At 40.0% G+C, this 13,534-nt stretch overlaps 1 protein-coding gene across 1 annotated transcript in view; it reads right to left on the minus strand.

The window, feature by feature from the left end:
- Positions 1 to 13,534, minus strand: part of UBL3 (ubiquitin like 3) — a gene marked incomplete at its 3' end in the record, with an annotated part of 67,777 nt that overhangs the window by 5,482 nt on the left and 48,761 nt on the right. The window contains exon 2 of the mRNA XM_080719952.1: positions 5,641 to 5,749. Coding sequence (XP_080576078.1) covers positions 5,641 to 5,749 — 109 coding nt within the window. The remainder of the gene's footprint in view (positions 1 to 5,640; positions 5,750 to 13,534) is intronic.

Below are 13,534 nucleotides of genomic sequence, written 5' to 3' on the forward strand. Positions count from 1 at the left end.
TGGTGGTGCACGCTTATAATCCCTGCGCTTGAAAGGCTGAGACAGGAGGATCGTACAGGTTCGAAGGCAGCCTCAGCTACTTAGTGAGGCTCTCAGCAACTTAGTGAGACCCTGTTTCCAAATAAAATATAAAATAGGTCTGGGAGTATAGCCTGGAGGTAGAAAAGCCCCTAGGTTTCACCCCCAGTACCACACACACAAAAAAGAGTTCTGAAAAGAATGAGTGGTAGAAGAGAAAGGTTGCACTAATAAAAACAAAAGAAAAAAAAGAAAGAAACCAAGATGTTTTCTAGCAGTTATATAGATGAATGAATTGCAGTGTATCCAGACAATGGAATATTACTTAGCAATAAAAAGAAATAGACTATCAAGCCATAAAAAAGGAGAAAGAAGATGAGTAAAGACTTTTCTTTTTGACTTTTTTTCTGAGTGTTCAAAATGATGAATATGAATTTGAGAAAAAAAATACTGCCCACCCCTCAGTGACTCTGGCACAGCAGAAATTGGAGGAAAATGAACCTGCCCACCCTCCTGCATTTCTCACTTCTCTCCTCCCGGTAATAAGCCTTGGCTGTGCTCTCACCACTGCTCCCAGGTCCCTCCTCTTCTAGAACAAAGACCCAACAAGCCTCTTCAGTAAGAATTACTTTGAGTTCACCAATTTTAATTTTATCTCCGTGTGTGTGGCGGGGGTATTGGAGATAGAACCCAGGGTCATTCTACCTCTGTGCTATACCTCCAGGCCCTTTTTAATCTTTTTATTTGAAACAGGATCTAAGTTGCTGAGAGCCTTGTGAAGTTGCTGAGGCTGGTTTTGAACCTTAGCTCCTCCTGTCTCAACCTCCCAAGTACTGGAATTACAGGGGTGAGCCACCATGCCCAGCTTAGAGTTATTGTTTAATAGAATATTTTTGGTCAAGATTTAGGTGTTCCACAGATATAAAGGCAAATGACAGTCACTGTCTAAATTATATGGAAAAAGCCTAGTATTTTAACACTTTGAGATACAAAATCCATATTTTTATTATTGTAGAGAGTCTTGTGATTTCCATATATTTTATTCATTGAATATAGTATCTTCCTTTCCCTCTCAGAGGATCTAAAATTTAGAGAGACTTGTGGAATGAGGCTTAAAGGTAGAATTTCAGGCAAAATTATATAAATTAGATTCTTTTATTATCTTTCTGACCCAATAACAGCTATGTGTCTATTCTAGCTATTAGCAATATTTCCACAAGATTACATAAGGGTATGCTAAAGAAAACCAATTCCTTCCAGAAGTCCATTACGCACAAACTATTTTCTTCTGTTGATCTAATATTTACTATACATATGTTATAAGCATCAATAAATACATTAACTGATCTTATACAACATAGACCTAAAATTTAATTTCAGTATTTTATATAATGTTTTCCTTTTCTAAAGTTATCTACATTTGCTGAGCAGATCTGGAAAAAGTGGGGAAAGATTAGGAATTAAAAGCTTTATAAAGCCGGGCGTGGTGGCGCACGCTTGTAATCCCCGCGCTTGGGAGGTGGAGACAGGAGGATCGCGCAGGTTCGAAGCCAGCCGTGCTAGCGTAAGAGACCCTGTTTCAAAAATATAAAATAGGTCTGGGAGTGTAGCCCGGAGGAAGAAGGGCTTCCAGGAACCCCAGTACCACCAAAAAAAAGCTTTATAAAGGGGGCTGAGGTGTGGTTCAGTGGTTCAGCACTTGCTTAGCATGTACAAGGCCCTGGGGTTGGCTCCCCAGGACTACAAAAACAGTAACAAAACTTTTTTCATGAACATAAGTAACATTCACTTGATACAACCAATTCTTTTCTTTTTTTCTTTTTTGCAGAACTGGAGATGGAACCCAGGGGCATTCTATCTCTGAGCCACACCCCCAGCCCTATTTTTTATTATTTATTTTTAAACAGGGTCTCACTAAGTTGCAAAGGGCCTCAGTAAGTAGTAGATGAGGCTGGCCTCGAACCTCCTGTCTCAGCCTCTAGAATGCTGGGATTACAAGTGTGAGCCACTATGCTCAGCTCAACCAATTCTTAATACTGGTAGATGATTTGTTAATTTGGAATATTATTTAATGGCAAAGATCTGCACTTGAATCTTACCTCTGTTTACAATTAATCAGGATACCTTAAGGAATTAGAGTAACTTGAATTGCTAAGTCAAATAATTATTTCTTTTACCTTGTTATAATATTGCTCATATGAAGTAATTTTTGTGGCATAACCCTTTTTCTGTCTTATGTTAAATTTTCTACATCAGAATCTATCATCATTCCTCCCCCTGAAGCAAGCAAAAACGTAAAAGTAATCTGCATCACATCAGCACATCATCACTCAGGTACTTAAAAACGGTTTCATACTGATAGTTATCTATCCTGCCTGGCTATAAAGAAGATGCAACATTCTTACAGCGCCAGGCTTTTTTGACATTTCTTCTTAGCTATGACCTTTAGTGTCAGTTCTATTCTAATTCAGGACTAGCTCCTTGTTACTAATGGGGGAAAAAACTTTTAATATTTCAAAGTTTTTGCCTTAATCAGTTTCTTAAACTCAGGCTTGTGAATCCACAAAGACATGTCCTTACTGTCTGAAAGTTTCTTTAGGAATTTTCAAATTATTTTTATTTTATTGATATCTGGAAAGATCTCTAGATGATTCAAATAATCACATGATGACCAAGAATAGCTTTGGGATTTCAGTGTGCGCTAGTTTATGGCTGTACTGGTGGTGCTGAGCAGTCAGTACTTCTTTAATTGTTAAGAGGTTAATGAAAAAAGAACAGAGGCTAGCTTGATACATAAATGATGCATTCTGTCTAGAAGAAGACTGAATGACAATTTGGTACAGTGCATGAATAAAGGTTTTGTGGTATGCCTGCAGGCGAATGGGTCATCATACACCACACAGGACAAGCACATCCAACTCAGTATTCATGTGCAAACAGTGGTTTGCTTTAGCAAAAATACATCATCTGGCACATTAATGTTGTTAATTTGAACATTCTTGGTTTTAGAGTCATATTTGCCTTTTTATAGAACCATTTTAGTTCTACGGTTTTTATGAGTTATTAAGAATAAAAAATTTAACTGGGCTTTATGTTTCTATGTTTTAAAATGTACATTCTAATAAATGTACTAGGGGATCTGAAAAAAATTTCTGCCTCTGAAATGGTTCTTTATGCTATTTAAAATTGAAAAACAATGCCTTAATTGATTCATTTGTATACACTGTAGTGTTTGCTGGAATAAATCTTTTCCTTTAAAAGTTCAAATTGAGCTGGGCATGGTGGTGCATGCTTGTAATCCCAGCATTTGGGAGGCTGAGACTGGAGGATCGCGGTTCGTGGACAGCCTCAGCTACTTAGTTAGGCCATCCGCAACTTAGTGAGACCCTGTTTCAAAGTAAAGAATAAAAATAGGGCGAGGGGTGTAGCTCGGAGTTGAATGCCCGAGTTCCATTCCCAGACCCACTAAAAAAAAAAAAAAAAAAAAAAAAAAAGTTCAAACCAGGCATTGGTAGCATATGCTTGTAATCCCAGTACTTGGGAGGCTGAAACAGGAGGATTGCAGTTCTCAGCCAGCCTCAGCTACTCAGTGAGGTCCTCCACAACTTAGCGAGTGAGACTCTGTTTCAAAATAAAATGAAGATCCCACCCTCAGAGGCCCCAATACTGGCCTTGACTTAAGGCAGGCTCCAATCCCGGCCTCGCTGCCCTCAGCACCAGCCTTGCCTTAAGGCTGGCTCCTATCCTGGCCTCGCTGGCCCCAGCACCGGCCTCACCGCTGGTGCTGGGGCCTTTGAGAGTGGGATTGGAGCCTGCAATATGGCATCCACAGAGAAATATCACAGAAAATAAAAAATCAGATGCTTCCCCAATATGCAAAAACTAGGAAAAAATGGGTAATAGGAGGAAATTTAGTTAAAGAAAGGGCCCTATGGAGAAGCAAATAAGGGGACCTATCACAGAGGGAATGGGGTGGGGGAAGATGGAATCTCCTTAAAGCACATGATGTACTTAAACAAATATATCAAAGTCAATCACTAAATCAAACATGGGATCGAGGGAGGGGGAGGGAATGGGATGGGGATTGGATAAAGGCTAATTGGATGATGTGTGCTTGTATATCCTCACAAGTCTTGTATTCCATTGAGATGTTTGACTACAATGTACCAATACAAATATATTAAATAAAAAAAATAAATACATAAAATGAAGAATTAAAAAAAAAATAGGGTCGGGAGTTTCAATCCCCAGTTACACACACACACACACACACACACACACACACACACACACACACAGTTCAAATTGAGCAGGGCATGGTGGCACTCGTAATTCCAATACTTGGGAGATCGAGACAGGAGGATCACAGGTTTGAGGACAGCTCAGCAAGTAGTGAGACTCTCATTAACCTAGCAAGACCCTGTTTCCAAATATGAAATAAAATCAGGCTGGGGTTCAATCCCCAGTATGATAAAAAAAAAAATCAAATTGTTAGCTGAAGTCTATTTCTAAGATCCATGTCATAAAGGGTCATGATGACACTTGGGGAAGTTCAAAGAAAGAGCAACAACTAAAGACTCACTTAAGGGAGAAAGACAGAGTCTCATTTAGATAGAAAAGAAGCGGAGAAACCATATACACTCTTCATAATTGTTATGGTTACTGGCTTGAAAATGCAAAGCATAAATATACTTTACTCTTTCTTGACCTTGCTCAGGGAACTCGTAAAGTGACAAGAACTAGAAGTTAACTTTGATTTAAACTTAATTTAAAATAGACCAAAACACCGGGCGTGGTGGCGCACGCTTGTAATCCCCGCGCTTGGGAGGCGGAGACAGGAGGATTGCGCGGGCTCGAAGCAAGCCGTGCTGGCGTAAGAGACCCTGTTTCAAAAATATAAAATAGGTCTGGAAGTGTAGCCCGGAGATAGAAGGGCTTCCAGAAACCCCAGTACCACCAACAAATAAATAAATAAATAAATACATAAAATAAAATAAAATAGACTAAAGACAACATGTTATAATCTGTTAATGACAGTTTTTCTTTCTTTTCATTTTGTGTTTTGGTAGAAAGAGGTTTACTGATATAAAAGTGTATGTGTATTAACTATTGTGTGTGTGTGTGTGTGTGTGTTTTGCAGTACTTGGGGTTGAACCCAGGGATATTCTACCTCTGAGCTATATCCCCTATTTTTGTTTACTTTTTATTTTGAAACAGGGTCTCATTAGGTTGCGGAGGGCCTAACTGTAGCTGAGGCTGCCCAAGAACCTGTGATCCTCCTGTCTCAATCTCCCAAATAGTGGGATTATAAGCGTGCACCATCACGCCTGGCTTGTGTTTTTCCTTTTTAAAAATGTTTTTTCTTTTTCTTTTTTTTTTTTAACATTGAAACACCTTTAAGGCAAAAGCAGGGACATATTTTGGGCTCCTTTACTATATGGAAATGAGAAATATAAAGGGCAAAATCTATGGAAGGATACAGTGATCTCCTTTAAGTCTGAGCATTATGCCCTCAATTACTTTTGTTCTTTTCTATTTTATGCACTTATAACGTTTTCAAACAAGGCAGGCAATAAAGAATTAGTGCTGTTCACCCTCAGATGAGAAGCACCACTCACTCACCCATTGGCCAGTTGTCATACACATGCTTTGCAATGTCTGAAGCAGAATCATTTGGAGAAAACAGGAACTCCTTTGTTTTTCCGCTCACCAAGATGAGGCGCAAATTTATCTGAAAGAAGACAAGGATCCTCTTAATGTAAATCTTAAAATATTCACTTATAAATTTCTGCCATCATTAACTTCATTTTTTTTTGTACTGAGGATGGAACCCAGGAACATTCTACCTCCAAGCTACACCCCCAGTCCTATTTTTAGTCTATATATATATTTTTTTTTTCTTCTATTTTTCTTTTTTTGCAGTACTGGGAATAGAACCCAGGGGCGTTCTACCTCTTAGCTGCACCCCCAGCTCTATTTTTTATTCTTTATTTTGAAACAGGGTCTCACTGAGTTGCAGAGGGCCTCACTTAAGCAGCTGAGGCAGTCCTTGAACTGTGATCCTCCTGTCTCAGCCTCCTAAATGCTAGGAGTACAAGCATGCGCCACCACGCTCCGGCCCGTCTTTTATTTTTGAAACAGGGTCTTATTGAGTTGTGAAGGGCCTAAATAGCTGAAGCTGTCCAAGAACTGTGATCCTCCAGTCTCTGCCTCCCGAATGCTGGGATTACAAGAGTGAGCAACCATGCCCGGCTTAATGTTATTTTTAAGAATTGTCATATCTATTCATTTGCCATAAGTTACAGAAATACAAATTTGGTTTTCTACAGCTCTGGACCTCTGTTAAGAGTAAAAATGGTCTTACTAAAAGTTGAGTCTGATTCAGAGCTGAGCCCTGGGACTAGGCAATCTAGACTAATACTTCTACGTAAAAATAACAGAGAATCTGGGGGCAGTGGCACATGCTTGTAATTCCAGCACTGGAAAGGTGAGATAGAAGGATTTCAGGTTCCAGACCCACACATGGTCATTCAGCAAGACACTGTTTCAAATTAGCAATAAAATAGGGCTGGGAGGGGGGTACAGTTCAGAGGTAGAACATTCCTGGGTTCAGTCCCTAGTGCCACAAAGAAAAAGGGGGGGGGGAGAACAGAGAATGTTGGTAGACCAGTTTGAATTGTGCCAAGTCCCAGGTTTTTTCTCTTATTAAATATAATGACACCAAAACACCTTTAAGATGCCCTAAACAGAACCCAACCATGCTGACATCTTGGTCTTAGACCTCCAGCCTCCAGAACTGTGAGAAATGTACCCCTCACATTTGTTAGGACAGCCTGAGTAGCTGAATATTCTAAGAAAAAATTAAAAATATAAAATATGAGACTACCTTAAGGAAGGAAAGCAGCTTTTGATAAAGTAGAAATTATGAACCAAATCACTTAGACCTAATGATATTTTATTTATTCAGCTACTATAAAACATAAAATGGGTGGCTAAACCAATATCCCATTTACTGAAAAGGCTAAGGTGTAAAAAGCAGGACTAAGCATATGTTGTTGTTTTTTTAATCTTATTTTTTCTGTCATTCCACATAATATCAGGACCAAATCTCTCAGCATTTCCTATTTTAAAACCAAGACACACCAGGCGTGGTGGCGCATGCTTGTAATCCCCGCACTTGGGAGGCTGAGACAGGAGGATCGCACAGGTTCAAAGCCAGCCTCAGCTTCTTAGTGAGGCTGTCAGCAACTTAGTGAGACCCTGTTTCCAAATAAAGTATAAAATAGGTCTGAGGGTATATCCTGGAGGTAGAAAGCCTCTGGGTTCCATCCCCAGTACTACCAAAAACAACAACAACAAAAAACCCGAGACACACGAGTATCACCAATAAACATAATATACTTTCATATTTTAGAAATCAGTGGTCTAAAATAATTGAGATATTCAGAAAAACTCTTGATGTATTGACATGGGTTTAAAAACCTTTGTAGACTTTTCTTTAATGTTTATTGGTGGGCATGAATTTTCAGTGTGACACACCTGGTTACTAAGCCCTCCTCACTCAATTTTGTACACATAGTATACCTGTCTAACTCTAGAAAACACTTGAAATTCGAACTGATGGTAGAGTTTGAGAGTGGCTCTGAGCTATAAAATGGGAACAAACAGGAAGGCAGGATTTTAGAGGAACCCTAATTATTCCCTTTGGGTAAAGGAAAGGGGAGAAAATAACAACTGTAAATCTAAGAATTTACCAAGTCTTAGAGTTAAAAGTATCTAAAACTGTTAGCTAAACGCTGCTTTAGGAAATATGCTGATTCCAAAATTTAAAGTAGTAGCTATAAATCTGAACATTAAGTTGTCGAGTAAAGTACCCCACTTCCTGAAACACGTCCAGTGCCTAAAATAGTGTACTACACGTAGCAGGTATTTAACCAATGCACATTGATAATATCTGGGTTTCTTCAGTATTAAGATAGAGATAAATCAGGTGTGGCACACGCCTGTAATCCCAGTACTTGGGAGGCTGAGACAGGAGTACCACAGGCTTGTGACCAGCTTGAGCAATTCAGCAAGGCCCTCTACACTTAAGTGAGACCCTGTTGCAAAATACAAAATAAAAAACATGGCTGGGGAGGACGGTTGGGTTCAATTCCAATACTACAGAAAAGAAGAGAAAGAGAGGGGAGGAAAGTAGGGAGAGAGGGAGGGATGGAGGGAGGGGAAGAGGTAAAAGACAGGAGCTATAATTAGAACTCAGGCTTCAGCACTCAGCACTGTATTGGATGAACAGAGTGTGTAGAATGGGACTGAACAGTAATTTCTTGGTGGTGTTGAAGATTAATAGACTGGTCTTGACTTAGTCCTACTTTTCTATCTATGAAACAAAAATTTGCTCCTAGATTAGATGGAGGAATCTACTTCTATGATTGTTTTCTGTAAGACCAATGAAACAAAAACTTTTCAGTACCATTTCTATTTGTTAGATGTCAATTTGAAGAAATCTCATCCCAAACTTAATTCACATAATAATTTGTTTTAAAATGGTCAAGACCAAGGGGGGGGGGATCAGGAGTTGGAAAGGAGGAGAAAACTGACTGAAATGCTCTTTGGAAATAAAAGACAGTTATGCAGCTGGATAAGGCCCTTTAAAAAAAAATGGAACTAATTTCTACTAAGAGATCAACATGTTGATCAGAAAAAAAATTGCCACTTCTCTGAGAGAGAATTCAGATGAGCACTGGGGCTCCCCACCTTCCTTAAGCTCTCAGGAAGCGCTCAGCAGAAGCGTGGCCGCCTTGCGGGGCTCTCTCTGGCCTGCCTTTCTGCTAACTGGCAGTAACCAGCGAGTGGTGAGTGGGCAAGGGGTCAGACCCTCTCTGCAAATAACTTTTTTGTATGTGGTACTAGGGACTCCACCTCCCCCCCACAGTAAGATTTTATTTCTTATTTGGAAACAGGGTTTCACTAGGTTGATGAGAGACTCACTACTTGCTGAGGCTGTCCTTGAACCTGTGACTCCCAAGTACTGGGATTATAGGCCTGTACCACCATGACTGGTTGCAAATCACTTTTAAAAAGTCTTCCACTAGCCGGGTGTGGTGGCGCACATATGTAATCCCAGCATTTGGGAAGCTGAGACTGGAGGATCGTGGTTCAAGGCCAGCCTCAGCTACTATTTAATGAGGCCCTTTGAAACTCAGTGAGACCCCATTTCAAAATATAGAATAAAGGTAGAATGCCCCTGGGTTGCATCCCCAGTACCGCAATACATAAATAAATAAATAAATAAATAAATAAATAAATAAAATAAAAATAAAGTCCTCCACTTATCCCAAGGGAATATGTCAAGTGAAAAGAACAGATCCCCAAAGGGGACACACTGTATGATTCCGCTTAACATTCCTGAAATGACAAAATGACAGAGATGGAGACCAGATTTGTGGTGGCCAGATGTTGGGAAGGGGAAGCAGGAGGAGTTGCTGTCTGTAAAAGTGTGGCTCTGTTCCAAATCCTGACTATGGCAGCACTCACGTGAACTCCCTGTGAGAAAATGGCGTAGAGCTAAATATGTACATACGTACAAATGTTTGCAAAACTAGGCAAGTCTGAATGGTTTGTGAATTCTATTAATGTCAACTTCCTGCTGTGATATTGTGGTTATTTAAGATATTATCATTAGTGGAAACTGGGTGAAGAATACATGGGCTCTCTCTGTACTATTTCTTTCAACTTCAAGTGAATTTATAATTATTTCAAAATAAAAAGACTTAAAAGCAAACAGCTTAATAAAAACATGATATTTATGTCTGTCACTAGTTATTTTTCTTATTCCCACTTGATGATTATTTTTTAAATATTGTATTAAAATAACTACTTGAACTAGAAAAAAGATACATACCTATCAGTGATTTAAGACAATCTATGAATTTCAAGATTGATAAATGTATAATCTTTTTCTACAATTACAGATTTGTAAGTGGCATATTTTAATTTTTATACAGGAAAAAGAATGACGGAGAAGAGAATGATCTTATTTTTCTATGTAAGACTGATTTAAAATTGAAATTAAACAATTGTGGGGTAATACTGTAATTATATATTTTATAAACATTCTTTTATTATGAATTTTCTGAAACACACTGAGCTCACTACCTGGGTTACAGAAGACTTAATATGAAATCTCTTGAAGATCTTATAACCTTGAAGCTATGAGCGATGTATAGGCAGATAGCTATGAAAAGGAGGGATAGCTGAGATAGGAAATGATCTAAGTATTTAATGAGTATTTGCTGAATGTTTGTTTTTGCAGACCTGGGGACTGAACTCAGGGGCATTCTACCTCTGAGTTACAACCCTATCCCTATTTCTTATTCTTTATTTTGAAATAGGGCCTCACTAAGTAGTTGAGGCTGGCCTCAAACCTGTGATCCTCCTGTCTCAGCCTCCCAAGAACTGGTATTACAAGCATGTGCCATCATGTCCAGCTGCTGAGTAAATTTTTAAAATAATAAAAGGGAAGTACCTATGGTCTGAAAGTCCAGAATAAAGTGAATAAAAAAGTAAATCTAACAGCCTGCCATCATGTTACTAATTTCAGATACTGCATTTAGTTGGTCCACCTCGCCCATCTCTGAAACGGTTATTACTAACCCATTCTGGAGTTGTGGAAATGGGTTTTGAGGCTTTGATAACGACCCACTTCACCACTCTGCTGAAGAATACAGCAAATTCTTACCATGGTCTCTATGGCCCTGCCTATTGTCCACCATCGTCTTGACCACTCTTGCCCTTCCCTTTGCTCCACACACAGGTGTCTTCATTCGGCTCCTCAGACCCTTGAGCTCTCCCTTGCCTCCAGGCCTTCCCACAGGCCATTCCTTTGCTGGCACTCTGCACTCAACATTGCCACAGAGGTGGGGAGACGTCCATCTGCTGCCTTTGTTCCTCAGCACTGGCTCTTGGCCTTTGACTCCCTGCACACCAGAGCCCACAGAAGCCGTTGACTGAACTGCAGTCAGAGGCCGCTATCACCACCGTGTAAAACATCAAAAAGCCCCTCTCCTCTCCATCTTCCCTGGTCTCTGCAACATTCTGTATAATTTAACTTCTTCCTTCTTGAAAACATTGCACTATGTCTCTACAATTCCCAGTGAATGCTTTCTAGCACACTGGCTTCACAGGCACACTGGGGAGAAAAGGGCTCAGCAAATAGATCAATCTGGGAAACATAACTTCACAAATTCTCCTTCGGAGACCTGCCATGCATGACTAGTACATTAAAAGCCTAGAGACCAGGACCCAATTTTTTTTTTTTTTTTTGGTGGGGGTGTGCTGGGGATGAAACCCAGGGTCATTCTACCTCTGAGCTACACCACAGCCCTATTTTTTATTCTTTATTTTGAAACAGAGTTTCATTGAATTGTAAAGGGCCTCACTAGGTAGCTGAAGCTGCCTGGAAATGGTGATCCTTCTGTCAGCCTCCCAAGTGCTAGGATTACAAGTGTACACCACTATGCCCAGCTAACTCCAATTGTTTAACTCTTGTTTAGTACATCTGCCAGAGAAGCAATTTTCTTTCCCATAGTACCTGTTATCATCCCACACACAGATCTAGCATTTGATAAAACCTAGACCTGAGACACTTCAATCTTTGACCTCCCTTCCCTGTTTTAAGTTGCTTTTTTTCCTTATAATCTAAATTTGGGTAAGCTGTTGCGTGGTGGTGCACACTTGTAACCCCAGCATTTCGGAGGCTGAGACAAGAGGATCAAGGTTTGCAGAAAGCCTCAGCTACTTAGTAAAGCCCTTTGCAACTCAGTGAGACCCTGTAGGGCTGGGAGTAGAGAGAGGTAAAATGTCCCTGGGTTCCATCCCTAGTGCGGCAAAAAACAAAACACCAAATATGGGTTTTTCCAAAGTTCCCTCATCAAACTCTCCATCCCCCCCACCTTCCCAACACTGAGAAATTTCATCTACTTCTAAGGCTTCAAATGCCACCTACTGGAACAGCATCCACTGACTAAACAATTTGGCCAATAACTGATGCATATACGATGGCAGTCCATAAGGTTCTAATGGAACTAAAAATTCCTACCAAGGAGTGATGTCTAATCATCATAGCATCACAGTGTAACATTATAGCAGGATGCATTACTCACGTGTCTGTGGTGGTGCTGGTATAAACAAACCTAATGCACCACCAGTGGCATACAAATACAGCATATGCAATTATATGCAGTATATAATCCTTAATAACGACCCTAAATGTCTATGTCACTGGTTTGTATTTACCATTCTATACCTTCTATCATTATTTCAGCGTGTACTCCCACTTTAAAAAGTGGCGCACACAGGCGGGCATGGTGGCGCATGCTTGTAATCCCCACGTTTGGGAGGCTGACACAGGAGGATCGCACAGGTTCGAAGCCAGCCTCAGCTACTTAGTGAGGCTCTCAGCAACTTAGTGAGACCCTGTTTCCAAATAAAATACAAAATAGGTCTGGGAGTATAGCCCGGAGTTAGAAAGCCCCTGGGTTCTACCCCTAGTACCACCAAAAAATAAAAAATAAATTAAAAAAATTTTTAAAAGTGGTACACACTTGTAATCCCAGCATTTGGGAAGCTAAAACAGGGGTACCACAGGTTCATAGCTACAGCTACTTAGTGAGGCCTTTTGTAACTCAGTGAGACTTTGTTTCAAAATAAAGAATAAAATATTAGGTTGGGGGTGTGGCTTAGATGTCGAATATCCCTGGGTGGGGGGGGGGGAGAGGAGAGAGAGAGTGAGGAGAGAGGGAAAGAGAGAAAGAGAGAAGGAGAAAAGTTCAGTGTAAACACTATAAAGTGTTACTCTGACAGCAACCTCATACATTTTGTGCTTGTCTCTTAATTTCTCTAATGCTTGATTTAATCTTGTGTTGCTTGTTTATCTGTACCTAGGAGCTTTATCATATGGTATATGTATCCGAGGGCTATCTCTCTATCACCACACACACACACACACACACACACACACACACACAGCTAAGTGTCTATTACATTTGTGTAAGAACACTCAATGATGTTTGCACATGATCAAATTATCTAATAACACACTTCTCAGAACATGTTCCCATTCTTAAGTGACACATGGCTGTATTCTCAAACCTATTCCCCATTTCAATTTCTCCAACTGCCAAGTAATCATTTTTCATCAGGTACACTGCTATACCCTTAAAACTGTTATGTTTAAAACTGAATATAAGCTGGGCATGGTGGCCCACACTTGTAATCCCTGCACTTGGGAGGCTGAGACAGGAGGATCACACAGGTTCGAAGCCAGCCTCAGCTACTTAGTGAGACCCTGTTTCCAAATAAAGTATAAAATAGGTCTGGGAGTATAGCCCGGAGATAGAAAGCCCTTGGGTTCCACCCCCAGTACCATTAAAAACGAACAAACAAACAAACAAAAACCCTGAATATATGTATTTCTAAACAGCAGCTGTCTTTCCTGGCATTTATTTCTGCGGCATTT

Source organism: Muscardinus avellanarius (assembly GCF_963383645.1).
Source record: "Muscardinus avellanarius genome assembly, chromosome: 2".
Taxonomy (NCBI): domain Eukaryota; kingdom Metazoa; phylum Chordata; class Mammalia; order Rodentia; family Gliridae; genus Muscardinus; species Muscardinus avellanarius.